The sequence below is a fragment of the Lissotriton helveticus genome, chromosome 2_1 (genome assembly GCF_964261635.1).
Source record: "Lissotriton helveticus chromosome 2_1, aLisHel1.1, whole genome shotgun sequence".
NCBI classification, from domain to species: domain Eukaryota; kingdom Metazoa; phylum Chordata; class Amphibia; order Caudata; family Salamandridae; genus Lissotriton; species Lissotriton helveticus.
The window spans coordinates 1048078825-1048106728 of record NC_136059.1 but is presented as its reverse complement, the minus strand read 5'-3'; the positions used below and the strand labels follow the sequence as shown (position 1 = coordinate 1048106728).

Below are 27904 nucleotides of genomic sequence, written 5' to 3'. Positions count from 1 at the left end.
TACAAGTAACCAGGGAAGCCATCTTAAGACATGTGCTGGACACTGTAGAAAACGAGTTCCCCAGCTACATGGTAGCAAGCACTATATAAATGCAAACCTTTTTCCCTCTTCTATCCCTTCGCTATCCTTTTGAATTGAAATAACTGACTAACCTATCCACCACTCAAATTACTTTCACATTTCCTATACTAATTCAACACTAATCTTTTATGGGTTCCGGAGTAGCGTGCTACTCGCCAGGAAAGCGCTTTGACGTCTCATTAGGGGTAGTAAGCGCTATATAAATGCAATTACAATACAATGATGGCTTCACTGAAAATAGAGATGTTTGCTATCAAGCATCTCGTATTGGTAAACCCACACAGATGCCTAAGTCAGATTTACGAGCACATGCATCCAGAGGGCACCTTAGGAGTGCCCCCTGAAAACCTGCTAGACTCTGGTGTACTTCCTGACTGGTTTCTGCCAGCCCTCCACTCCAGATGCTGTTCTAACCTACTATGGTGAGAGACTTTGCTCTCAGGAGACCAAGAAAAAAACCCTCTCTGGGAAGCGGGTTTAGTACTCCCTCCCTCAGGATAGCCTCCTGATTAGCTTCCTAGGACTGGTGAGCTTCAAAGAAGTTACCTGCTTTGGAATGCAAATCTGGCTCTCCTCACAGGAGAGCAAGCCACCCCGCTGTCCAGAGCCCCCTTGGCACCTGGACACACAGGGCAATTAGCTAGTCAGGTAGGCCTGCCACTTCCAGGTTAGTACCTCCCCTAAGGTGGACTATTGTGAAGCGGACACGATTTTTCAGAAGCAGCCATCTTTGTGATGGCATACTTAGGAATTTTGGGACAAGGTTATGTAGCCCATTGGCTACTAATCTACACTCCCCTAATGCCCCATAATTCAGTATTTAGGGGTACCCCTTGGCCTCTATGCACGGTATACCAGCTTATCACATAAAGTGTATCACATAAAGAGCCAGCTTCCTACACCCACGAAATCTGGGTGTGATCAATTTCCTTTCATGCCAAGAAGGGGAGTTAATCTGAAGTAAATCTCTGACCATTTCAGGGCAGAAAGGTGTTGGATTTCACTTTGTGAATGGCCACAAACACCCATGTTTGTATACATCCACAGATTTGCAAGGAAAGCAAAACCGTGTAATGGAAATTCCTCATCCCTTAGTGGGATTTAGTAGACAGGATTCCTCTCCATTCATGGTAGAGAAATATGCAGGAGTGAAACCATTGAGGTGCCGGGAAACAATTTGAGAATTTCTTGATCGTGCAAATGAAGTAATTATCCGGCAATAAATCAAGTCCTAGTGTTCACTAAAATATAACAATTTATTATATGTGATTCATCTGTGTGTTTCCCAGCTCCATGCTTGAGTAGCTCTTGCAGTCCTGGTTTTTATTTCCATTCTTGGAATTGTCCTATCTTGCTAACGGTATTAGTCCACCTACAAATCCAAGAATGCACCGAAAATACTTGGGATAAGTGAGCTACTCAAGCATGGGACTGGGAAACTTCTGAGCTCTGGGAGAGCAATTGGAATTCCTTTACACTTTATTATGAATGGTAATAGCGAAGAGCAGGTGGCTTAAATGGCGTGGGTATAAGATGCGTCTTTATTAGCCACTCTTTTCACTCCTGCCCGGACACATCACATTGTTAGTATTTTTAATCTGTTGGTAAAACGTGAGTAGCGTTGTCAGTTGTAGTTTTAAATATATTAATGAATACATCTTCTGATCTGTAACCCAAGACTGATATCCATACATAATGTAAACCTGTGTCTTGGCACACATTTATTGCCAAAACCCAGATTGGTCAAGCTGTGTTACAATCACCCTTTTAATAAATTGTTATGGTGTCCATAGTTTCTCCCTCATCCGTTGGCATCCTAGGAAAATGAGTTGTTATGAGGCACATGGTTTCTACATTATTTGTGAATCTCTACATGGTTTTGGTCTCTTAAGAACTACTGTTGCCATCAATACCAACTGGTTTTCTGCTAGGATGTGAAACCAAAGTCAATGTATTGGCATCTATAGCTATGGAAGATGAGGCCATTGATCAACAAAGGATTGTACTGTTAATTTGTTTCGTGGATATCACATCTGCATTCATTACTGTTAATAGGCAACTGTTTTATCAATAATAGTATAGATTGGGAATGTATCCGAGGTTTTGAGGGACAAACAATTGCTGTACACTGACACATGGCTCCAAGTAAGTTGAGGCACAATGACAATAACCAGCAATAGGAGATGAACCATAGGGGTGTGTTGCACCCCTACCGTTCACCCTTCCACGTCTGATGTGGGCAAAGTCAGATCATTTCCTCCAAATTTGGTGGACAATGTATGCGTTGTGCAGACAATATTATTCAACTGAACCACACAACTATTATCTTTCAGAGGTCTTTGGATGCCCTTGCAGATTGCAGTGATCAAGATAATAGACAAGTTAATTTGGGTAAAACAAAGATTCTCTCATATGGCTGCAAGCAGTTGAAATCCCTATGCCATTTGAGACAGTATTTAGCTCCCAGTGGCCATGGTGTTAATATGCAGAAAGACAACACAGTTGGAAATCAAAAAACACTTATTTGGGGGAATACTTTGAATACGATCTATATGCAAGTTGCCTGCCCTGCTTATTTTTCTGCCGTTTTAATAGATTAAGTCAAAATGTTTAGCCCCTCGAGTAGTCGATGTGGCATTTAGTTTTCTGTAAAAAAATGTTGTTCACTTGACTTATACTTTTCTGTTTTAAGCACTACTATCTTTAAACTATAAAACCCACCCTCCAGGCCTGTATGTACATTTTATTTGGCCACAGCAAGACTGCCTTTGAACTTAAGGTCCAGCGTAAAACACACTTTTAGAGGTAGAATTGCTAATTAACACTGTGAGAGAGGGAGTCCTGTTTGAGAAGGAGTTTGTAATATCGATTGTGTGGAACCTGTAGATGGTGGTACTTTTTGGCATGCTTGATGTTCGAATCAACCTAGAACGTCCTTGGTTTTCAGACTTAAATTAAGGATTGCCTTAGAGGGCATTGGGAAGATCTTAAATTGCATTGTGTAGAAGATCAAAGAGCTAATATGGGGAAAAAATGAACAAAGTTTACATTGGATTCACTCACACTTCTTTTGCTCCAAATGTACCAGTGTGTTTGGCTAAAACACATTAGACACAATTTGAATTTTTGTCTGGACGTCTTGCCCGTTAAAATGTTTCATTTGGCCTGGTCCAATTCAACTTTGTATTGGAACTGTTGTAGACGTTGTAGGCTGAAGAGTAGATATTAGTAATTGTGTTTGTAAATATGCGTCTGTTGTGGCCAAGTATTAGGCTGATTGCTGTCAGAACTGAAAATTGTATTACATTTTGCTTTGCGGGTATTATTCTTGTACAAGTAGAAGATCAATTTTTGTGTTGATAGCTAATCTGGAGAAATTGCAGCATCTATGCTATTAGTGTCAATTGTAAATATTTTACTGCTGTTCTATATTGGGCCAGGAGTAAGTGATGCGTACATTACCCTGGCTTCATAGTATAGCTGTGCCTTCACTTACGCACTTTTTTAGATCTCACTTAACCGAGCATATGTGCGGTCTCTTGCAAGACCTTTTGTTACCTTACAGCAGAGGTCTTCAAACTTTTGTCGGCCGAGCCCCCCCCATCTAAACCTTTTAAACGTCGAGCCCCCCCACCACCACCACCACCACCACCACCTGACAAAAAAGTCTGGAACCTGGTACTCTGCATCATTGATGACCATTCCCCCCTGCAGACCCCAGGGTGAGCGGTGGGTTGAGTGCATAGTGATCAGTGTGAGTACATTGTGATTCCTGTGTGTGCAGGGTGAGTGTGAAAGTGAAGGGCGGGTATGAGGAGTGAGTTGTCTGAATGCAGGGTGCATTAACAGACACAGTTGGAGTAACTCAGCATGTCCTTGAGGCCTGGCATAGGGGTTCAGATATTAGTTAAACTATTGCTTTTATGGCATTATTCAGGGTCCAGGGGTCGAGGGTGGAGGAAATAAATATTGTGCTCATCCTGCAACAAACTTCCAGTCTTGCGATTAGGGTTGCCTGCTCATTATAGTGATGTCGCAGACGGTACAAAAGTAAGCAGTCTACTAAATCTTATTTTCAGCACTTATCTGTGCATACTTGAAACAGCAAAAATAAATAGAAACATTTTTAATTGTGTTGTAAGGCTGCCTGAATGATCTATGACATAAATAAAAGGAACAAAGTTTGAAACATCACATTACAAATGAATACATACTATTTTATGTATAACCCTATTTAGTGTCAAGACAAGATCTTTGCAGGGTCTTTAAAAAACACATGGCTGGCATTTTTATTTTGGTAACCCTACTTTATATTCCCTGTTCATGAAATGCATTCTCACATTAAGGCAGTAAAATGTAAAGATAGGCAGAGTGGGGGCACAGGGGGTACTTGAACCAGAAAATAAACAGCCTCTGTAATCAGTTTACAAAGGTATGTAAATATGCACAGCCCCCCCCCCCCGCATAATGTGTCAGCCCGGACTGCGACAGCCTCCAGGGCACACACAGACAGTTTTGGAGCTGCCAGCCGCACCGGAGTACTTCACACGTCTTTAAAAGACCATTTACACATTAAAGAAAGGCTTTATTGTTTTGTCACCCCTTCTTAGAGCCCCTGCCTTTCCACTCCTCATTTGCTGGAAGAATTAGGCTCCCCACCCGAAATTGTTGCACCTCTGGCCTTTTAAGACCTGTGACCCCAGACACTCAGCCGGGCCCCAGGCAGCTGGAGCTGCAGCAGCCTGGCTGAGACACGCGGCTCGACTCGCACCTGGAATCAACAAAAAAAGCTGAAGGTGGGGTGAAGTGCGCGCCCCCCCTGAAGGGATGCTGCGCCCCCCCAGTGGGGCGCGCCCCACAGTTTGAAGACCGCTGCCTTACAGGGTTGTAGAGCCTGTCTAGAGCTTACCATTAGTTGGCTTCTGAGTCACTCAGTTGCTTGCTTCTTATTTTTCAGCTTCTGTAGGTTTCCTTCCTCTTTGTATTTGTCCTTCCTCGAGAGGGACTACTTGCTTTTTCTGGCATTATTTTTTCTTTTTAGGTCAAGCCTGCGACAACGCATGCTCTGTCACTTGCAAGACGTATTGTTTACAATAAAGGGATTGTATCCCGCCCATTGCTTACAATTTGTTGACTTCGGTGTCACTCTTCTTTGCTGCCTCCCAATAGAAAAAAGTGTTACTTGATTCCTTTCTGTTGAGTATGGACCAAACACAGATTGATTCAACATAATTAGCACCAGCCTGCTGCTCCTGGCGTGATAGATGTATTATTTCTTCTTCCTCCTCTACCTTGTGCGTAGTGCTTCTTTCCACTCCCATCCATCCTTTCTTCGCCTTGCTTCCCATCCGGTGCTCCTTTCCTCCCCCCCACATCTCCCTTTTTTGCTGTCCCCATGCACCCCTGCTCCTGCCGTCCATTATGGCTGCACCCTCCCGCTCACTTCCCTTGTGTTGGTTTCCGAATCTCCCATTGTTGCTGCTCCCACCCTCTTCCCCCCTCCCTGTTTTTTAAACATATTGAACAGCAGTGCAAGCTGCTGTACAACATGGCTTAAAAAAGCGCTATGATTCTGTTAACACTGGCCTTTTCATAACGCTTTTTTTGTTGACTTTAAGACATGTTGCACAACAGCACTTTGACTTTCATCTTAGACAAGACCTATTGCCTTTGCCAATGTTTGTTAGCTTAAGCAGTCTAATTGAGTGCATGTGTTTTTCAGCTGTTTCCCTGGTTTACTGCCCCTCATATTCCTGCCTAGACTGTTGTGCATGTGGTTGCGCCCTTCTCAATTTTATATTGTCCATGTGCTTACCCCAGTCCCTCCTGGCTATCCTCTGTTGCCTGTGTTTTTGCCCCTGCTCCTCTCACTCACCATCCAGTGCCTGTGCTCTTGCCCCCACACCTAACTCACCCACCCTCCGTTGTCAGTGTGCCCCCCACCCTATTGCTAACTTTTCTCCCGCCGTCCCTTCCTGTCATCTCAAGGGAGTACACACCTACAAATGTTACGAAATAAAAGCAATATGATGCGGCCATCACTAATCTTTTTTATTATTAAAGAGAAAAATCACAATAGGGATTTCTATGTCATAGCCCTTTTTTCTTTTTTCATTTTTCATTTAGATTAGCTGTGCTGCATACAAAATGTTGCCAAAGCCAGTAGCTCTCGTAGGCGAGACCTTCTGACTTTGCCATTGCTTGTTGAGTAATTGATTTTAAAAAATGTAACGCCTTGGTTATCCTATAGTTTTAAAGGATGCTTTTGTTAACCAACCAAACTTTATTACTTACTAAAATGCACTCTTAATTTTCTTGTTTTTTGTTGAAAGAAATGCTAAATAGTCTCAAGAATAGCAGCTTGCATAGGAAAGATGCAGGCAGGCCTGTGCATTAAAAACCTTTCGGCTAGGTAAATGCGCTTGTGGGAATGCATTAATTAGTCCCAGTGCAGACAAGGTTTACTGAACTCAGATTTGACAATCAAGGCCTTTTACCACTGGTGTCCTGGGACTTAACCTTAAATTTGAACCCAAATCTGAGCTCCAAATATACTCCTTTAGCACTTGACTGTCTGGTTGCTAAGTTGATTTAGGAATCGTACTCTGTAGCTGGTGTCAGGTTTGACATTCTGAACTCTATAAACCAATTAATTTGGTCATCAATGTAACGCCCAGTCAATGTTTGTGTATAGAAAGGAAAAAACTACTTTTTTTTAAAGTCACACACAACTAATACTGTACATAATGATTTCAGAAGCAACAAATGAAACTGGACATTACTAATATTCTTCAGTGATCGCCAGTGCTGCTTCTGTGGGACAACCTTGAAAGAAAGACCCTCCTTGTGCCTCAATCTCCCAGTTAGATTTTGGGGTTCCCATGTGGTAAGATGGTAGTTTCGGGAAGTACACAGTGCGTGATCGGCTAGATCATGGATCTGTTTTTTAGATTCTTCTGTCCTTGTTAGTATAGGCCGTGTTCCTCCCGTTTCTGGTTCCCTTGGGTTTCACAGCATCTTTCATTGTATTGTCAAACCAATCATAGAGTATCCCTTCCACTTAACAGTGAGCCAGGAAAGGGCAGAGGGGGTCTTTTTAGCTTCAAAGGGGGCTTCTGTCTCCTCTCCTCCACACCCAAAATTAAGACTTGCTACAAAGCATTGCTGGAATGTTCTGGAAGAGCCTTGAACTTCACATATGGTGATAGGATTCTTTCCGAACCGCCATTTTAGGCACCACTGGATGGAGCCGATGTCAAATAGATTCCAGTGAAGATGAGGCCCCATCTGCCTCACACGCTCCATCCATGAATCCTGAACTCTGAAGGTGAACACGTAAAACGTTCTCGCTTCCAGCATGGATAGGTGAACGGTATGGTTGCAAGGGACTAGAAGACACATTTACAAAAAGGTCATAGGAGCTGACAGGCCACTCCCTGTTAGTTATCTACACCCTGACAAGATGACAGTAGTTACACTTGGTAATGGGGTGCACATTGTGTGCACCTCCAGATCCGAGCCTTAATTCATATCGCAATAGCTTCCTGCACACATGCTTGTTTTCATGTGAGCTGAAGGTAGCAGTAAAAAATCTACAGTTTTCTATGATGAACTCAAGAAAGGGGTGTATGCTCTTTCAAGCCCAGCAGGTGACCTCGCTAAGTCCCAACGATGCCGAATGTGGTGTGTGAATTGCTGTATTTTGGGGTCATCTACATGTCCGTTCAACCAGTTAACTCTGGTAAAGAATATAAAGCGTCCTTGAAATAATGCTCACTTTTAGCTTTGACCTAGCAGCCAACCAGTAGGTCTCACCTGTGAGACCTATTGGCTTTGCCAATGCCTTTAGGCACTACACAATTTTGTAGGTGGATATGTATATTGACAGATGCATGTGCATACTTCCTGACATAAACACACACCTATAAAATGACGCTGGCACAATGTTTTTCCTTATCTGACATGGCTTGATTAAAAAATATATTAATAGTGAATGTAGGACGAAGGTTTATATTTAATGCAAAGGGGCTGCCAAGAATGTGTTGTCTAGTCCTCTTAAAAAAAATATAGTATATTTAAATAGGACTGCGAGTTGAGGGGGTATTGGAGACCTGGTTTGAGGGAGCATTGGGTAGTCTGTGGTGGAGGGAAAAGCAGCACACAACGGAGAGCAACACAGGCTGGTGAGAGAAGCACACACGTGAAAAAGCAACACTGAGCATAGGGAGGAGCGAGTTTGGTGGGTTGAAAAGCACATGAGAGGGAGCATGCAAACATGAGAGGGATGCAAGTCAGCCAGGCCAAAGAATGGTAAAGCGACTATTCCCCTGGGGACAGACAAACATACGATGAAGCGTCATGTGCAAGGAAAGCCATCAAATGATAAGTACGCAAGTGAGTGATGTTAATACCAATCAATAGTAAGGAATGGGCAGACAAGCCCACCCAAGCACCCGTAGTAATAAAAAGCGTATTGGTATACTAACTAATTAATTGAAGCCATAACAATATAGTGCACAGAATTTTCACAAATTAATGACCACAAAGAATATCAATTGAATTTGTCTACATGATTAATATAAAGTGCATTTGTATAAAGTGCTGGGATAAAGAAATCTTAAAACAATTGAACATAATTAAAATTTGAAGGCCTTATTGTAACATGGTTATTTGAATAATCTTGGACAAATAAACCCATCTTTTGAGATCTGCTCAGTGCCATATAAACGCATGATCGATCCCGAGATACATTTCATAATAGTGTAGGTTATCTTAACTGATGTTATATATTGGACTACACGCTGTTGAAAAGTTATTTATACTTTTTCCAATTTCAGTTTGACCAGGTTAATACATTTAGCAAAAGTATTTATAAAACAAAAAAGACAATTATATTATTAAAGCAATAGGGTACCTATTCATTACAGGTGGGAAGGCCCAGTCGTTTTAACATTAGAAATAAAACTGCTCTGACCTGTGCAGTAGCAGGTAATGGGAGATCAGTTTTCTTTGCAATAATCACAAAACCTGCATGCTGAATTCTCTCTCCTGCTTCCATACTTCTGACATTTCCTGCATCAAAGAGGCCAAAGCATAATTGAAGATCATTCGTTTTTAGTGACCATGGAAGAGGAATAGCATGGCACGTGGAAAAGAGATCCTTTGCATAATGTCCCCTGATCAAGATAGTTGCCTTGATTACTCCATTTCTGGATGTCTACAGGGCCGGACTGGCCATAGCGGGCACCGGGTGTTTCCCCGGTAGCACGCTAGGGTGGGGGCCGGTTTTGGGCCCCTGGGGGGTGGCAGCTGAACAGTTTGCCAGGGCCGGTTTCTGTTCCCAGTCCGGCCCTGGATGTCTAAGTTGCCAGACGGTAGAAAGGTGTGTTTCTTCAAGAGACTTTTAAAATTAGAATGCGAGACCACCCTTTCCTTTGGGTTAGTCATTACAGTGCTTTAAAAAAAAAGTTTCAATATAGTACCCGACTAATGCAAAAAAAAGGAATTTATTGATAGGCAGTGTCAGGCTTTTAAAAATCGTTCTGTGGTTTGAAGGAAGTATATATACATATTGTATATGAATGAAACATAAGGCTGCAGATACATTCTTCTCTTCTCTAGAAATGATATGAGCAGAAATTAGGTTGATCGTGATAATCAGTTGAAAGTTGTTTTTGCTGTGTTTGCAATTTTATAATATGGGATTAGGTCAGTGTTTGATGCTCATACATCTAGGGACTGAAGAGAATAGATGTTATGTTTCAGAGAAAAACTACCCCTCTACCAGCTTCAAGAAAACACCTGTGGCTGGCAATCACGATAGAGACTTGTAAAGCTTCAGTGTTGGTTTGTTCATACCAGCATGGGTTCCTTGTGCTGCCTTACAACTTTCACCTTTCACATGTATGAAATGCTGCCCTGACTTCCAACCGGACCGTTTGGAATATAGACTTGGATGTATGACCACCAACCTGAGAAGTGACTGACACTCTCCTCGTCATATCCGCATTTCTGATATGCGATGGGCTTGCCTCCTCCAGCTTTGCCAACTACTGCAGTATACCAGCATCTCATAATTAATGTTGCCTTTGTTCTTTTGGCCTTTCAGATATATTGCACTGCCATTTGAATGACTGCCCCACACAGAGTGGCCTTCAGTGGCATTACTTGACAATTGAGTGTTCCTTTGCTCTGGCTGTCTATTGAGCAACAGTGGGACTTGAAGATTTTTTCCCCATGCTGTAGCACTCTTTCATCAAGCCCCTGATAGATGTTTCTGGTGCATGCGGTCCAGCAGTTGTCTCCGAATCAGCAGTTTGTACCTGGTTGTGCTCGAGCTGTATTGGCAAACGAGAGATCTTTGCTCGAAACAAGGACTTTTCCAGAGTTCTGTTGCTGTTCTAGAGGACTGCATAGTCCACCAGTTGGTACCAGCTCCAATGTGCCCCGTCCCAAAGCTCTCCAACTTGTGAATGGTTTTGCTGTTTCAGGAAGTGTTAAATGCATATTGTATGTGAACACCTGCTGATCATTTTCTATATGAGAGGTGTGGATATTTCCTCACAAGACATTGTCTCGTGTGGGATCCAGCACACCTCCTACTTGAAACTTTGCCTAAGAATGCCAATATAGTAAAGATTTGTGTTGGGGTGCATTAGTGGAGCTCGAAGGGGACTTCACACATCAATAGAGATCTGTGTATTTCTGCACATTTACTTTCCAAAGCAAAGTGTTTCCTGTAGTTTATTGGCTGGCAGAGGATAGGTTTTTCTTATTGATAAGTTGTCAGCTTTTGCCGTTTAGTTGCTCCATTTGTTAGAGGAATTCCACTTTGTGGAAATGAAGTCTTGAAGGCGAATGTCATGTCCTTTAAGTATTTGTTCTTTTTCTTGGAACAAACTATATTACGCAGTGCTAACATTCCCTACACCATGTGTATAAAGTGAAGCTGAAAGTCCAAATTAGAGTCACATTTTCATTGTAAAAGTTGATCTGCTTTGAAACATTCAAGAATCATACAAGGCCCTTCCAAACAGGGATTTTTCGTACAAAGCTTTTTGACTGTTTGGGGAAATCTACCTAAATCGACTCAGAGCATGCATGAATTAGATATCGATTTATTTCCATGTCTGGATTGAGCAGTTCCTGACCACAGTATATTCCTGATGCTGGAAATGTGATTGTATACACCTACTCAAAATACTTTCAAATGCTGCAGTGCCAGATTAGAATATGTCAACCCAATTGATGAAGCAAAGGAAAAACATGACTGAAAAAAGTCATTGAGATGGCATGTTTTGGCGTCCATGTTTTAAAGATCCTGCCTGCCTATTGCAAGGTTTGGATTTTTTGGGCACTGTAGCGCTTTGTGTTGGAAAGGCATTCCGATGCGCAGATCCTCCTGAATAAATGCAGGCAGATTTTTTGATCTTGCTGCTCTTCACCAAATTCGTTATTAGTCTTGAAAGGGTCTCCTGCTTGCATAATTCAGCGGCACTGTGGCAAAAAGTTCAATATGCGAAAAATGACATAACGCTGCAGAAAAGACACTCCTAGCCTGATGCCTCACATCACCATTTAGAACCTCCATATAGGCCTACGGATGCACACCAACCCTCCTCTTTATAGCATTGTACTCCTCAATGCTCCACCGTCGCACCTTCAGGATCTTGTTGCCTTTGCATTGCCTTCAGCAACCTGATGATGATGTTCTGTGTTTTCGCACCGTGATGCCTTTGCACTGTTTTTAGCTACCAACACCCTGCTTCCCCGTCAGTTGATCCATGACCCCATTCCTTCTTCAGCACCTCACATACTACCCTTCACCCAATATCTATTCCAGAGGACACCAAAGCAGACCCACTAGGTCTTTGAGCATGATACTGGTTTGTGATGTCAGTGTTAAGTTATCTGATATTGAATATAATGTCATGAGCAGTGGATAGATGGGTTAAAGTTTGTCTAGATAATACTAATGACATTTCAACTGTTGTTTCACAGATTTGATTACGTATCTGTGTCACAAGCTAAGCACGTACCATAATGTTATCTCAAATATTAATATTTGTTGAGACATGTTGAAGTCACTCAGTGTCTCAATGACTTCCTTGAGGTTGTGGTAAAAAAGGTTCAGTGTATTCTGCTATATAAATTTCCCACTGCACTGAAATAAGCCCTTGTTATTTTGATTGTGCTCTTAGCTTTCTAATTGGATTGCATACATGAAGCACATTTGATGCTAAACTCTAATACTGTAATCGGGTACCCACATATTTCGCTTCAACTAATTATTGCTTGATTGAGCATGTGCCATTGCCCATTTTGTACCATTGCTTTTCAGAGCTTTAAGCAATTTTCTTCTCTTCACACTGGCTCGGTGCTTTGTCCCCTGCGTTTCTTAAATCTTTCCATCCTCATGATTTGATGTAGAATCAGTATAATAATCCCATTGCAGCATGGTAGAATTTAAAATATTGGAAGTTAGATCCCCAGTACTGCCTTAAACGTGTTTGCAGATGCACTTCTTCAACCCAATAAATTATTTAAGACATCACTTCATGATTACTGTTGACTCTGCTCCATTCTCATTTGCAGGTTTTGATATTTATTCTTGGGTCTTTCTCTCTCCGCTTGTTCTCTATTTCTGTTTTTTCCATTGCACATTTAGTTTTTTCTTGCTGCCAAATGGTGCTATTTTAATCACCCTGCAGGTAATTGTGAGTAGAGTGTCCCATAGTAAAGGTGAGATGGCTGATCACTTGCCCAAATCCTGTTACGTTTAACTGGTTGGAGTTGCATTCACCAGTAGATTATCCTCCCCACCCATTTCTCCCTGATTGCACTTCTGTCTTGACTCAGTCTTCCCTTTCTTTCAAAACCTTTAACCAGAACTGTTGATAGGGAAAATCTGGTACAGATTTGCAATCTGGCACCTTAAAACCCTCTTATTTGATGGATGTGCAGTATCAATCCTTTTTGGGGCTTCGGAGGACCACAAAAGTTAGTTTGATGCTAGAAACTAGCCCCGAAAATGTAAACTCTGCCCCAATGACATTTCTATTATGTATGGTGGGACAGGTTCTAATTTTTGTAGTCCCTACGATGCTGATTTGATTTACAAAGGCCATTATTTTTAAACACTGATCCGAGTGGTCGCTTAATCTTCATAAACTCTTGATCATATCCCCTTTAGTACTTAATGTTTCTTTATAGTAAAAGTGAGCTGTCTTTTAAAAACCTTTTGTATGTTTGAAAACAAATTTTGTTTTTGTATAATTTTGTACTAATAAAATATAGGATTGATAGAAAATGGAGTACATCTCGACATTGAGCATTTCTACAACACATGCCAGTTCATAGTGACTGTGAGCCCTGACTGTCTTAGATCCACTCAGAAGATGCAATGAGTTGTTGTGCTATTTGTTCACTATAATTTCAAAGCACTAAAGCTTGCAGGCACAGCATATACAAGATAGTGACTGTGTACCCTAGACTGCAGTAGAGCCCAAACACTAACCTTTCCAGTCAAGACCTAAAGATGGTTCTATCTTCTAAGTCCGCTGATGAATTTTTGAGTGTGTAGTTGCACAAGTATTTTAATAAGGAGTCTCTATTCTTATCAGCTGCCGAAGAGCTGCAAAGACTAGATAAGTCCACTGAAGGAGAGCCAACCAACCTTAATGCTGAGGAACAACTTACGAAACGTAATAGAACCCACCTACCCACATTCCCTCAAATCAAGAGGCACTTGAGTTTGGGTGGTTCAGTCTTCACGGGCAACAGGCAATTACGGTGCCTAATGCATAGCAGCAAGTACCCCAGATTCTGTAAAGGAAGCACATCAATACGTGGAGATCAAACTAGGCAAACTTCACAACATGAGTCGTTCTGCATCCAGCAAAAAGCATGCTTCAAGGTAAACATGTGCATCCCACCAGTTTCGAGAAGTGCAGACATCCACTCATTAAAACACTACAGGAGCAGAATGTGAACAGTGAAGAGATGAACATAGTCCCAGCAGTAGTCTTTAGAGCTAAAAGAAAAACTGGATATATACACTTATAAATGCTCCTTATCTCAGAACAGATGCTTTGAAGGAACAACAGAAATGGAAAACTAATGTGTAGAGGAGTGATGACGTCACAGATGTCAGTGTCCTGTATAGCAGACTCCCCACTGAATAGTCAATTAATTAAATGTACAGCAATGAAAATACTTCATCCGCAATTGACGATTTGATCATAGGGAGTTATCCAGTTTAACTTACTCTAGAAAAACTTCAAGCCCTAGACGGCAATCACTGAGCAGTAGAAAATCCATAAGATGTCAAACTTGTGCAGTTCTAGAAACGTTGGCAAACTTGTGGCATTGTCTGTCATTGAAAGGCAAGAAACGTCTAGGGTTTGGTTGTAGAGCTATCTTGTCACTACACTGCCATTTCTAAACAAGGGCAGAATGTGGTTCGAAGGGACTCCAGGTCAATGGAGTCCACTATCTCTTCATGATACCCTTCTGGGTCAGAAGAATTACAGTTCTTATGAAATTGTGAAAGACCTGCAAAGCACTAAGTCCCAATTTCATCCTCTCACAAGCATTCATGAAAACCGATCACAAAACTCTCTTCTCCATGTGCAAAATAATTTGAAATTGACGCCCGTCTCACACCTCTTCTTGATTTTGCTCAATGTATCTGATAAGCTCTTTGCAAAACACCTCTGCATCGTCTTCACATGATAGGTAGACCGAGTCATCTCAAACATTTCGCAAGCATTAGAGAACAGGATACGGTAAACCACTACTTTTTTAGTCCAATACTTAGTGTTCTTATGGAGGGAAACCTATTCAGGGCTTTAATTAACATTGCAGGTTCAGTTGGCCATGTGAGCTTGATGAAAATGTGGGTACGGTTCCTGTTCTTGTAGGCTTGACCAAGAGTGCACTGAAGGAGTGTTCTGTATTTATCTCATCCGATAAAATAGGATACGCCTCGTTTCGGAATGATCATGCTTGTTGAATCCCAGTTTTTCAGTGTTAATGGGGAATAACATGCACAAGTTGATTCTGTCTTTACCGAGATCTACTTGACCCAGTAAAAACAGGGACTTTTCTCCTGTTAAATTCTGGCAGTTTCGACCTGGTTAAATCTATCTGGGGGTGCAGATTTTAACCGTCGGTTCAATAAAATCCACACAGCTTCTGTTTTCGCCTGGGTCCGAAATTTGTGCCACAGCCACTTGGGCCCCAACAGTAATCAAATGGGTTCACAATTCAATCACAAAAGTGGTACGCTAATAGCTGTATTTAAAACTGATGTTTTGAGCCGTCAACAACAGACTTATGCATGCTCCTGAAATATTTAATCATATTAAAGAGGAATTAAAGAATAGAGGCAGGTGGAAGCAGTGTAAACCATATTCACTAGGGAGAGGCAAGTACTCATCCAACGAGATTTCCTGGTCCACTGTTGCATAGAAACACTTAAAATCGACATGTTTGACGCAAAGAGCAAAGCAAAGCCTTGGATGTTCAAAGAAACAGCATTGAAAAGGTAGAAACTGCCTGGATCCTCCTTTAATGTCAAAGTAACCCTTGAAGCTTTACACCAGAGGCCTTAGACATTGTAATGCAGATTAAAACGCTCTGCCGCTCTAAAGGGACCATCTTCATGTAAACACCAGTACTGGCTTTTAGGTTTAGATTTCTCAAAAAAAACATTTCCCCATGTTCACACTCAGCAGGTATGTTATTAGTAAGTCGCTTTTCTCATTTGAAACCGTTCATACAATTTAGTATTTGCTCAAACGGTTCCCAGGTATGTGTTTTTTACGAATTTGAGGTGTCCAACTTGCATCTAATTGGTAAAATCCTACGCTGTGATATAGTTCAGTGTTGATGTCCTCCAGAATTAATTCATTTCTGTTATGCTTCATCTCTTTTGTCATTTTTCGTTGTGTTCTGTCATGCACATGTTGTTGTTAATTCACTTTCATTTTGGCAGGTGTGCTCCTAGAGTCCCTAAACAGGCTCTTCTGCCCTGTGTGGTATCACCATAAAGGGTGGCATTATTTTTTGGTATAAAATTATTAAGTTAGACCCATATATTCCTCCTGATTTAAATTTGTCGCGCTAGGCCTGTGCCTTGCTTCCTTATATTTACTCTTTGGCTGACAATTCTTGAATTGTTATGCTATGGTTTTGATTCAAAACAAATTGGTGAAATCCAACTTGGTATTGGCATACCAGACGAGACCCCCGTGAAATTAGCCTAGTCATCCTGCAGATATGGAAGGTCAGGAAGACCGCTCAAACCACAATGTCTCAAAGAGCAGAGATTGGCATTGCCTTTTACTCACATGTTTGAGACACGCTTGTTTTCTGAAATGATTAACAATGGTTTTGGTAGAGATGTTAAGTGCCAGGATAGCCTGTGATGAACAGTACAGGCAGCTATTTCTTTGTGTGCATTTGTATTTTTTTCATTTGATTATTTATTTTAGGGAAAGGTTCTGTGTCATACATGACCCTTACGTTTATCCAGCTGGGTATTGTGTTGCTGGACAGTAAAGAAAATTAACCTTCTCTTGCTAGTTATTTTTAAGATTAGTTTGTTTGGGGAGGGGATTGGTGGAGTGTGAACTAGAATTTAGATTATAGTGTGCAGGACAAGGCAAAGTTTCAATGTGTGCCCTCTCACCATGCATGTTCCTTGCACACACGCACAAGTGAGGAATGATGGAATGCTCAAACACCTTGTTTCACGTTCTGTAAGCTGTTAGTAGGTAGATTCCAAAATATGAGACACTGTACTTAATTGACCAGAAAACAAGTAATTTGATTCTGTTTCTGATCTTCATTTATAGCACCAGCAACAAGTGGTGCAGGCTGTGGAACGTGCCAAACAAGTGACCATGGCAGAGCTGAACGCAATCATTGGGGTATGTGGTCTTTCCATTTTAGTTTTTTTTTTAGTATTTGTAACTTGGGTCTCGTTTTTTTGTTTTTTTTTATTTGGTGTCATAAACTGGGCAACAGTTAAACTCGGCAGTGAAACCTTAGTTAGCTGTCACTTCTACTAGCGTTGATTGTCACATTTCCGTAGCTTAATAACTACTCCAAATAAGCCACTGAAGCAATTTGTAGAAATGTATGTTTTGTCTCCATAGTTACAGATGTCGGTTCACTTGAATGTGCTTAATAGTGTATTGTAGTATAGGTTTCTTAAAGACATCAGTTAGATTGCATCAATTTTAATATGCGTCTTAGAGAGAATTTTCTTCCTGGATAAGCACAATGTGTATCTTTAGTTTTAGCAGTTGTTTTATTGAAAATATGACTGGAACAGTTAAAATACTCCGCTGATTAACCTAGCAATGCCTGCAATCTTAATGTCTGTGGTCGCTCGCACACACCCTGTCCTCAGTCTAATAAATCGATGCTCTCTTCTTGTTGCCTTCCCGTTGGTCTATGCTCTGTTTACACCTGCTCGCAGACCTCACCAGCTACAGGAATCTGAGACGCTAGCATTGATTGATCTTCCCTGGCCTGAATGTCAGTGGTCGCCCTTGTGCTAGATGTCATATCCATTCCTGTTCTTCCTTCTGTTCCCTCATCTGCACATTTTATTCACCAACTGTTGGCCTCCAAACAGATGTTTAGGAAAATGTTGCTTCCGGTCTCTCTGTATTCACATTAAAGGACCTGCTTGAGCAGTGCTTCTGATTTAAATCTCTCTTACTAGAGAAGGAAGCAAATACAATATTTGAAGTTAAGTTCCTCTGAACGTAGGTGAGAAATCAAAGCTTTAATAGCGCATTGTTCGCATCTGTAATTAGGCAACTGTAGCAGACAGTTGATTAAAATATTCTAATAAAGACCCCAGAACTAGTCTTTGTCTTTGCCTTTTCTACCACCTCCCTAAAGATTTTTTTCCTTTTGTGTTAAAATTATACATACGTATATCCTCTTTTTATTAAGTATATCAAACACACTTTGAAATGCTAATTATTCCATTTATTCTCATTAAAATTCAAATTGCCGTGTGAAGATAGGGACAAGGGTCGCTTTATAATCTATCTGAAGTGAAAGATACTGCTTCAATTATGCATCTGTCTTTTAACAAGAAGTTCTGAACTCGCTGTTTATTGCTGACAAGAAGTTGCATTTTTTTAAAACTATTTTTGTTGACCAGAAGAATAACACCAGTCCAGGTTGTGTGGGCACAAATACTGCCTAATCTCTGAAATCCTCCAACCTCCCCAGAAAAAGCAGGTACATTAGATGGCATCACCTGCATTTCTGAATATATTCGAACAGAAACATGCAGACTGCTGCAATTTGTACAGAAAATAATTCAAACAAAGACAGAGGACAAAATATAACCTAGAAAAAAACCGACATTTTAGGATTAAAATTAAAAAATGTAATGTGTGATTTACCATTTTTCTAGATTTCGTTTTTTTATCCACTCCCACGCGGTCTCGTTTTCACTTACCATTTTTGTTTTCGTACATTGTGCTTAGATGTATTCTGTTGAGTTGGGCACTGGATATTAGGGCAACACTAACTTTCTATAAATGGAAAATATCTAAATTAAGTAATTATTTGATGAGAATTATAGCACTCTTTTAATAGCAGAAGTTGAGAAAAATTGTTTGGGCACTTAGGTAACATTTTGGACTGATTTGTTTGTCTCCACTCTATTAATAGAGTGCTACAGCTTCAGTGTTATCTGCTTTCCTTATTGAAAGTTGATAGTTGTAGCTTTATTATCCTGAGCATGCACCATTACCTTTTTAGTCATCACCTGGATTTTATATTTTTCTTGGTGACTTGATGCTGATATTGAAACCCATGCTTCTTCTCCTTCTTTATCCATCCGTCTATCCATACAATGCCTTAATCAGTTTTTGTTTGTGTTAATCTTCGTCTAGGTTCATCATACTAAATTTTAATCACCCCATGACAATATTCCCCTACAGATTTTCTTCAGAGGCACTAATTATGTGCTTTGATTAAGATTTTTGCCTGTGTTGATCATTCATTAAACAAGGTGAAGGTTGTGTGCCTTTTAATGGAGGACTGATCACCTACAGTCCAAAAGAGACTTCTTCTCATGCCTCAACTTGAAATTACCTCTCTCAATGAAAATAAGCTTTCATGGACCATTGGCTTCCATCCACTACTCTGGGCCCAATCAATTAGTCTCTCCTCTGGAAGTTTGCCAATACTGACTGTGTGCCTGTTTCACTTACTCTTCAAGAACAGCCAGTTGCAATGAGTTCAGCTTGTTTTCCTACCTTGTTACATGATGAAAAAGACGGATGGAGTCCCCTAAGGTGGACTTATGAGTCCTTGTGGGTCAGCATACAGCTAGCTAACTTTATACTGCATAGTAGAGGAGATTATTTACCTTCTTGTTTGAGAGGTTGGTAGTATTTAACATCAAACATTACTTCAGTTCCTTCAGGTTAACTGTTCCGACTAAGGAAAGACAAAACCGTCTTAATATGGCAGCAAAAAGCTTCTCACTAAATTTCTGGAAAACAGTGGGGCTTTCTAAATGTGTGATACCTCATTGTATGTTGCGGGATTGACCACAGTTTGCACTGAGCGGATACTGTGCTCACATCATTGAGGGCTAAATACATAATTGCTGATATTTTTTCAAGATGACCTATCTTCTGGTCGTGTCCCTAGTCTTAGCAGTTGATGCTATATGTTTACAACCTTTGTATAAATAAGGACACCCGTCTGGTGAATGGTCAAGACCAGTGCTGCTTGCCTTCACAACCTTCTTTTTCCTTTGAGTGGTGATCACCACAAGAGCTCTTTGTTAGGCTAAAATTCACATGGACCATATTTGTTGGTGCCTTAGTAGGCTTTTGTTTGCGTTCAGCTGTCCCAGAGACATGTTACAGTTTACAGACACAAGCTAGATTTAAAAGGTTCCATCTGGACATGTAATCACTCTTTTTAACCCCTCCCCTGCTGGTGACGGAACCACTCCGCCATCAGCTGCGGTCGTGCTGTGCTGATGATGGAGCGGTTCCGTCACAGCCCTGTCGGCGCGGCTGCGCGGCGCGAATTCGGCGCCTCCGCTGGACGTTCCATTGAGCGGGCGGGGCCGTGACGGAACCGCTCCATCATCAGCACAGCTCAAACGCGGCTGGTGACGGAGCGGTTCCGTCACCTGCATGCGGCCGCCGCGCGGCTGCCCCGCCCCCTTAGCACTGCGGCGAAATAGCCGCCGCAGTGAAGGGGTTAAAGAAAGATCAACATTTCCGCCATTGTGTGTCAATTGAAGGGGAGTGTAGAGGTTGATCTTTGTTTTGAACCAGTTTAATGGATGGAATACCAATATATGTACCTGATAGGATTGCAGTGGCTAAAATAGATGTATAGTGAGCAGGTGCTGAAGGTGAATTGAAGGCTACAAATTGAAGAGAAAACAAAGTAAAAACTACTTCTAACCAATCATGATGTACTGTAGCTTTCGTTCAAGCGACCTTTTCAGAAGTTGTAAGGGACAGCCACCTGAAAGTGGCGTACAAAAATGACAAACTTAAGCTTAAATTACCTGTGACTGTCTTCAACAATCGGTTGAAAAAAAATATACCAGTACTTTTGTGCTATAAAACCTAATTCAATAAATATTAAACATTGAGGAATAATCTCATATGGACTATTCAAAAACATAAGCATCGTCTTCACTTCATTTATGGGTTATATAGTGGTTGTTTTACGAGGACCGGAAATGTTGATGTGTATGCCCCCCTGAGAGTTGCACGAATAATGTATACTCCCCAGTGCTATCAGCAATTTAATATATTGTTCCTGTGACTACATTTTCAAAATTAGATTGTATTTTCAGCAAACAGCTTTTGGTGAAGTTGCAGCTAAAGTGTTTAGGAAAATACACAATTTCCATTGTAAATACCATTGATTGTTTTTTTTTTTTAGAACGGAACCAATTGGAGAGACGGATACGTTTTAAGATGCTTACGAATCTTATACAATGCAATCCAACAAAATCGAAATAGTGTTTTACATTCACATAAATATTTTTCAGTATAAGTCGCTGTTGGACAGCTGAAATGTTGATATCATTTGTCCCCCAACCCCGGCATTCATGGTATCAACATCCATGGATTACATTATAATTTTCAGAGAGGAAAACCAGAGAGATTGTGGGAGTGGTTCTGCGTTTTGTGCCTTATTTTGTGTTTGATGCATTAGCTTAGTATAGATCCATGCAGAATACCCACTGTTGGAAGATTTTTAGTTTGCTAATTAACTTGTTTTTCAATGTTTTGCCTTGTATTGCTGCAGCGTGCGCAGAAAAAAAGCACTGCACAAGGCTGCAAGAGAGGAAAACCAATTTAGACCACTATTCCCCGACAATATGTAAATTCTCTTTACACCACCACTTTAGTGATTTTGGCCATAATCCATACTTCTTAAATCAATCAGTAGTAATCTGTTACCCTTTTACATTTGTGTGATTGCGGCTGAAGTACCTATTCAATCGAGCAAATGCTGAGTGATCAATACCTCACAATCGGAAATGTATGCAGACCACCTCTGCCGCTAATCGTTTGTACGGTGGAAAGTGACAGGGATGTGACGAGAACGTGCATCCCACACATCCCTTAGCCCTTTGTTTTCAGTTAGTTTCTCTGTTCTTGTAGTCCATGATTACAAGGGATCTACGTGTTCCCGTGATCAAATATTAATAATACTCGAACTTGCTTTCCAACTTTATCCTCTCAATATTAGTCTACATTTTAAAAACAACCTTTTTCCCCTTTCGCCGTAATTTGGTATTCTAAAATGTTGCTGAATGGCGCAGAAAAACATATTATTAAAGCAGGTGAGAAAAATAACAGCCAACAAAAGCTTCCTCTCTAAAGTACATATATGGGGAATTTTCCATTTTTGTGTAGACTTTGAAAACCTCCTGTTCTTTCTGGTTATGGTGGCTTGTGGCTCTTAAAACAAGGTAGGCAAACATAGGGAAAGTAAATATTCTGGAGTGGTTCAACCGTCCAGTTTCCCCAGATAATCTTTACCCATAATTGACCGCTTAAACAACAAATTCACAGTGCAGTCTCCACCTTTAACTAAATTGCCTTGGATTAACTTGGGGACTTTTGACCAGAACACATTTTATTGTATGCCTCAGACTAGCTTTCAGTTTACAAGCTACGCTAATTCTCAACGTTTCTTTCGGTTTTCATTGCCTAATTGTGGTTACCGCTTTGACAGACCAAATAATTATGTTGGCATCAAGTAAATAAGCACCAAGTATCCAAAAGTATGAGTTCATGGGTCTTATTACTCACTTAAACTCTGAACGCAGGAATGGCAACAGCGTTGGCCATTTTTTTCAAATTAACAATCACAAACGATAACACCGGAAATTGAAAATAAATTAGTAGTTGTTGCACCCAAATACCTACCAAGTTATCTCTCTCCGGGTAAAACCAGCCCCTTCTGTGTGAAATGTGGGACTCAAAAGACCTTTACTGTAGTTGTGTACTAGGGCCTGTTAGCATCTTATTGTTACATCCACTTAAAATTCTTATTGTATGGCCACACTCCCAAGCGAGATGCTCCTTTTCAGATGCACATTCATATTTACAACATATTTTAGTGTCCGTAAACCGACTGCATGCTGCAAATCCCCATAAATAAAACCATATGCTGCATATGTATGTACAAATTGATCAACAGTTGCTGGTGAAATCATTTTAGATCTAGCTTCCCTGTTCCTTGTCTGACATATTCTAGCTGAGCAGAATTAATAGTCAAGCCTTCATGGATGTGATAAGTAATTTGTTAACCAGAGATTCTTCCGATTGAGTCAAGAGGGGTACGCTGGGTATGAAATTTGCACAATTACTTTTTGTAGCCTTTTCTCTAATTTGAAGAGTCACTGCCCCATGCTATAATGGGAGTGGTGTGAATACGTGTGGTTTTATGTTTACCAGGCAATGTTGCACCTGTCCCAAGGTTAATATATTACTTGCTTATTATGGCACAGTCAGTTACTGTGGCGTGAGGTACATTTCTGTATGTCCTTCTATCATTCCCAGATTACCTCGTGCTTTTGAATTGCTGCATCAGAACACTGATTGGTTATTTTTTGCCTCTTGGTGTACGCTTTAGATTTAAATTCCAAGCTTATTTGTACTGCGACCTGTCACTTTTGCAATAGAAGAGTGTCCTCTTTCTAATGGTCTCTTTTTGCTGTGGCCTCGCTAGGAAATGTGTAAGCCAAGTGCCCAGCAGTTTTGTCACTGTGCCATGTATGCAATGGTGTTTTTGCAATGACACTTCCTACTGGAAAATGTTCCTTGGCATATGAGTAAAAAATGTCCTCCTGATCTGTGTATTTCACATTTCTGAATTTGTTCCGAATTTTTGTGCCTACTTGGCATCTGAACAGTAAATGTTGCCTTAAATGTCATAGTGAAGCAGTGTTAAACACAAAAGCTTCCCTAAATGAGTTTCTTTTGTTCTCCATTAATGGCCTTGTGAGGAATCAAACTTAGTCCCATTTTTGTATGTGGCAAATCCTTTTTTGAAGTTCTGCATATGTTGCATTCTCCTAATATATTTAATTATCCTTAACACTTCATTGAGCCTGACACTTTATTTGTAATGGTAATCTATTTTCCAAATCTGTCTGATAGCAACATTAGGATGTGTTCAATAATCTTGATTCACGCCATAGCACGCGAAGAAGATTAATATATTTTCCTGATCAATGGATGGTTGTATCCTTCTGCCTCCAAGGAAGTGCTTTTATTGGAATGCAGGATGGACGATCCTTAATGTGCTAAACACCCCTTAATGTATGAGTACAGAATTTGTGACCGCCCAAGTGTGTATGCATTTGCACATTAAAGGCAGACCTATTGGCTTTGCCAGTGAATTTTACCTATAGTGACCTGCATAGCCTTGATGAACCTTGCAGACTGGACCCCTGGCTGTTTGAGTGAACTGGTACCTGCCAAGCACTTAAACACTATTGGAAGTGATGATGAGGATAGTGCTGGCTATGTAATAGAACTTTGTCAATTAAAAATACTGACCATTAACAGAGGTTGTCCAACAATAATGGCCTTTCCTGCCTCTTTGCCATCTAACTTACTGGCTCCTTGAACACGTAGACCACTTGGTATTTGCTCTGCCATTAAAATAAATCCACTGAATATCTTTGAGGAAAAAGATCTGATATCGCATGTCAGAACCATTAGTAAGACTATCTATTCCGTATGTATTACACACCCTGTTCTTTTCAGTTCACCGGTTTGCACAGCCTTAATCTTAAATTCGCACACACACTGCTTGGTGTGCATACACTGCCATTTTAAGTATAAACATAAAGCCCTCACTGCTGCTAATACCAATGTCCCGTGTCTAAAGCTCCATGGTTTACGGTTCTGTAAAGGGTACCTCTCTTGAATGTTTTAATCCTCATTTTACGATTTGATTTTACCTATCACTAGTGCACCTTACGACTGCACCGCAGTGTTTCAGCTTTGATGTGATAAAACGTTAAAGTCCACATTCTAGCGGCTTGGTTAATGAGCCCAAGAGATCCACGTAGTATACATGTAATGTACCGCCGGGAGCCTGGAACCTGCGTTCTATTTTGTTTAACGCAGTGACGCACTTATAATGATTTCTTTCACAGGTCGTGTTCAGTTTAAAACTGTTGACAGAACGAATTTACCTAAAATACTTTGAAGCCGAGAAATGTACATAAATTTGGAACCTTGAACAGAAATATCTGCAATCCGAGGCAGGTGGTACTGCGAAACCATGCTTATTATAGAATGCACATTATATAAGGATGCCAAATGGAGCCCTGTTAATGGTCAAGTCCTTCTTGTGCTCTAGCACATTTGTATCGCACTAAACACCTTGAATCAACATACGTTTTAGACTAAAATGGGCCCTGAACAAGTTAGAAGTAGTATTTTCGACATGTCATGAGCCAGGCATGATTTCTGAGGAATTTCCTGCAGGAATTCCGCGAGATCAGCAGTAGGACATAAATGAACCAGCCTTTGACGATTCTCTTCAAGAGCAGATCTCATTGCCACCATCTTGGAACCTATTGCGACATGAAATTTTCCTGTCATTCATCTCCTTGAGTAGTGTTTTTTCTGGATAAAAAGAGTGGCACGTACACTGTTGTACTTCAGTTGAGTTAACTGCTTCCAACGGGTTAACTTCTGCTAAGCCCACAGCTCTGATTTCTCTTAAAATGTGGGGCATTTTCCTAGGATTGATAGGTACAGTTGAATGGTATAGCAAAGAAAAAATGAAGTGGGAATCAGTTTGGACTAGATAATGGGTACTCAGAAACATTTACCAAGGGGCAGAAGTATGGATTGTAGTGTGACAAAGGGCTACATTGATGCCAGCAAGAAACATTGAATGGTGTGGTGTATTTAGTCAGTTACTTTAGGGCTTTTATTCCAAACTACCCCCTTTTAAATTCGTTGCCTAGTTTCTGTATTGAAATAGGTCTGCCAAGAATTTGAGTTTATCTTGTGTATTTACTGTGATTTTATGCATCTAACTTGCTATCTCTCGAATGCCCCCTGGAGTACATTTCTCTATCCACTATTGCTACCTCTAAACTGTTAGTGACTTGGAATGGTATAACATTTAAGGCGTTACCATCTCTTGCTTTCTTATCTGCAGATGTTGGGAGGGCTTAGAAACAGGCTCGAATTAGGGAATGCTGTAAACGGGGAAAAAACGTATACGTAACCTCAGCATGGGGGCCAGTGCACAGAAATGGGCAGACACAAACACCCAACCTCCACTGCTAGATCTTTTTCAATAGAGAGGTCTGAGATGTGTCACTAGGAGACTTTAACCCTTTGCCAAAAGTATACTAGTACTGAACACTGTATTGGAAATCTGGGCAGTGTCTCCATCACTTTGGCATTTCTTGGCCATAATAGCCCTCGAGCTTCGCCATCAAAACCCCTTTCACTACAGTTGTTGTGTAATGAGCTAGATATAAATTGTCAAGCCACATGGGTTTTAATCCAGTCTTCCTAATGTGACCATATAATAGTGCACGCTTAGGCATTTACCTTTCAAACGTTCCTTGTTTCTTGTTTTTTTCCCCTCAAAGATAGGAACACTTGGAATCAAATGTTGGTAGTGTATGATGAGAAACCAGGACTATAATCCAATACACATTTGATTCTATTCACAGGGCACAGTTCTCGTTCAGTCTCATAGTCCACTTGATAAAATGTGATGTAGTGGGAATGTTATGGACCGTGAAACAAGCAGTACAGCACTGCTGCCTTGGTGCTCCTCCTTCAGCAAATGTTTGATTTTGAGCACATCCTGCTCTTCCTAAGCGTTTGCACCCCTACCTGCCAATGTGAGAGAACTTGGAATGGGCTCAATTTAGATATTGGGCAACAAAGACCTAAATAAACAACATATCACTTACTCCCAGGTTGTCCTCCCACTCGGTTTCATTAATAAATGATTGCTAAATGAATCGTAGTTTCTCGACTAAATGTTGGAGAATTGAAAGGCAATAACCACCTGGACAGCCACTGCCCCTGTTTAAAAGAAATAGTAAAACACTCTATTCAGTCCTTCATTCTGTCCATGCTCTTAAATATTATAAATGTGTGTGGAAATATCAATCGTACAACGCATTTAGTTGTGTAAGAATCATTCCTGTAATCACAAAGTCGAATGTTCCTTTGTAGCAGACCATACGTTTGCCACAATTATTTGTGCCATAAGTCCCAGAGTGGCCATTAACTTTGCCCCCACTTGCTGCTCCCCTTTTTCGTGTGCAGTGAAGAGCTGAAGAGTTGGTTCAGGTGGCACCGGGAATGAAGATGATCATCTGCTGGACCTTTTGGAGGGGTTGTGTCCATGGATAAATTTGAGTTACCTGGGAATTGCTTCAAACGTGGCCCTTTTTGTTGTCATCGTTGACTTTGCTAGAGGCTTCAGAACAATTTAATTTACCATGAGTCACTTGATGCTGTGGGGTCAGCTGTCGCCACTAGGAGAGTTTTAGAGACTTGGACTTTGGCTTCTGTCTTTGGCTTGCTGGTTGTTTTTTCTTTTATGCTATTTTTACTTTTCCACCTGTTGCTTGTAATAATTTCAATAGCTATCTATTTTATTTCAATTTTTTTTGTATTGCACCATTTCGTAGTTTGTAAAGTACTTTGGTTAAAAGCACTATAGTAAATATAAATAAACAATCAATCTGAGGTTTTATATGGCCACTCCTCTTCTAGTTCGAGCCTTTTCACTATAGGTCTTGCCCTTCCTCTTATTAGCCTCTTTAAACAATGAACTCTACAGGACTTCTTGCTTCAGTGCTTTAATTTTTTTTTGCATTTAAATAAAAGCTAATCCTTGTCCTTGGTAAGTCCTGTAGACCGTCGTCCAGTGCTTCTTTTAGTAGTGGGCTACATAAAAAGATCAGGTAGGCCGCACAAGGAGAGCCCTTGGTTTAGACTGTCTTCCGGACCCCCTCAATTGCTTGTCTTATGAGTTTGACATTGGATATAGCATAGATATGTGATCTCTAGTATCCCACAAATGTCTCGTGATTTATTTATTTTCTCCCAAATTCCTGGCCAGGGATATCTCCTGGCCACCTGCCTCCACTCCACAGTGTTAGGCTCAGTGCATGTTGTGTAGTTCAGTTTCAAGGAATTTGGTTTATCTGCAGGTCCAAAATAATTTAAAGGGACCGCCACCCACGCTTCCCATTGATTGGTGATCGGACAATTCTGGGTGCCTTTTATGT

At 40.8% G+C, this 27904-nt stretch overlaps 1 protein-coding gene across 4 annotated transcripts in view; it reads left to right on the top strand.

Annotated features, from left to right (window-relative positions):
• The window catches only part of LOC144818434 (transducin-like enhancer protein 4), a 283390-nt gene that overhangs the window by 76296 nt on the left and 179190 nt on the right, over positions 1–27904 (top strand). For 2 of the 4 annotated variants that reach the window (XM_078675849.1, XM_078675850.1), the window contains exon 6: positions 16941–17015. The exons of the other annotated variants lie outside the window; for them this stretch is intronic. In XM_078675849.1, coding sequence (XP_078531975.1) covers positions 16941–17015 — 75 coding nt within the window. The remainder of the gene's footprint in view (positions 1–16940; positions 17016–27904) is intronic. 4 annotated transcript variants of the gene reach the window in all.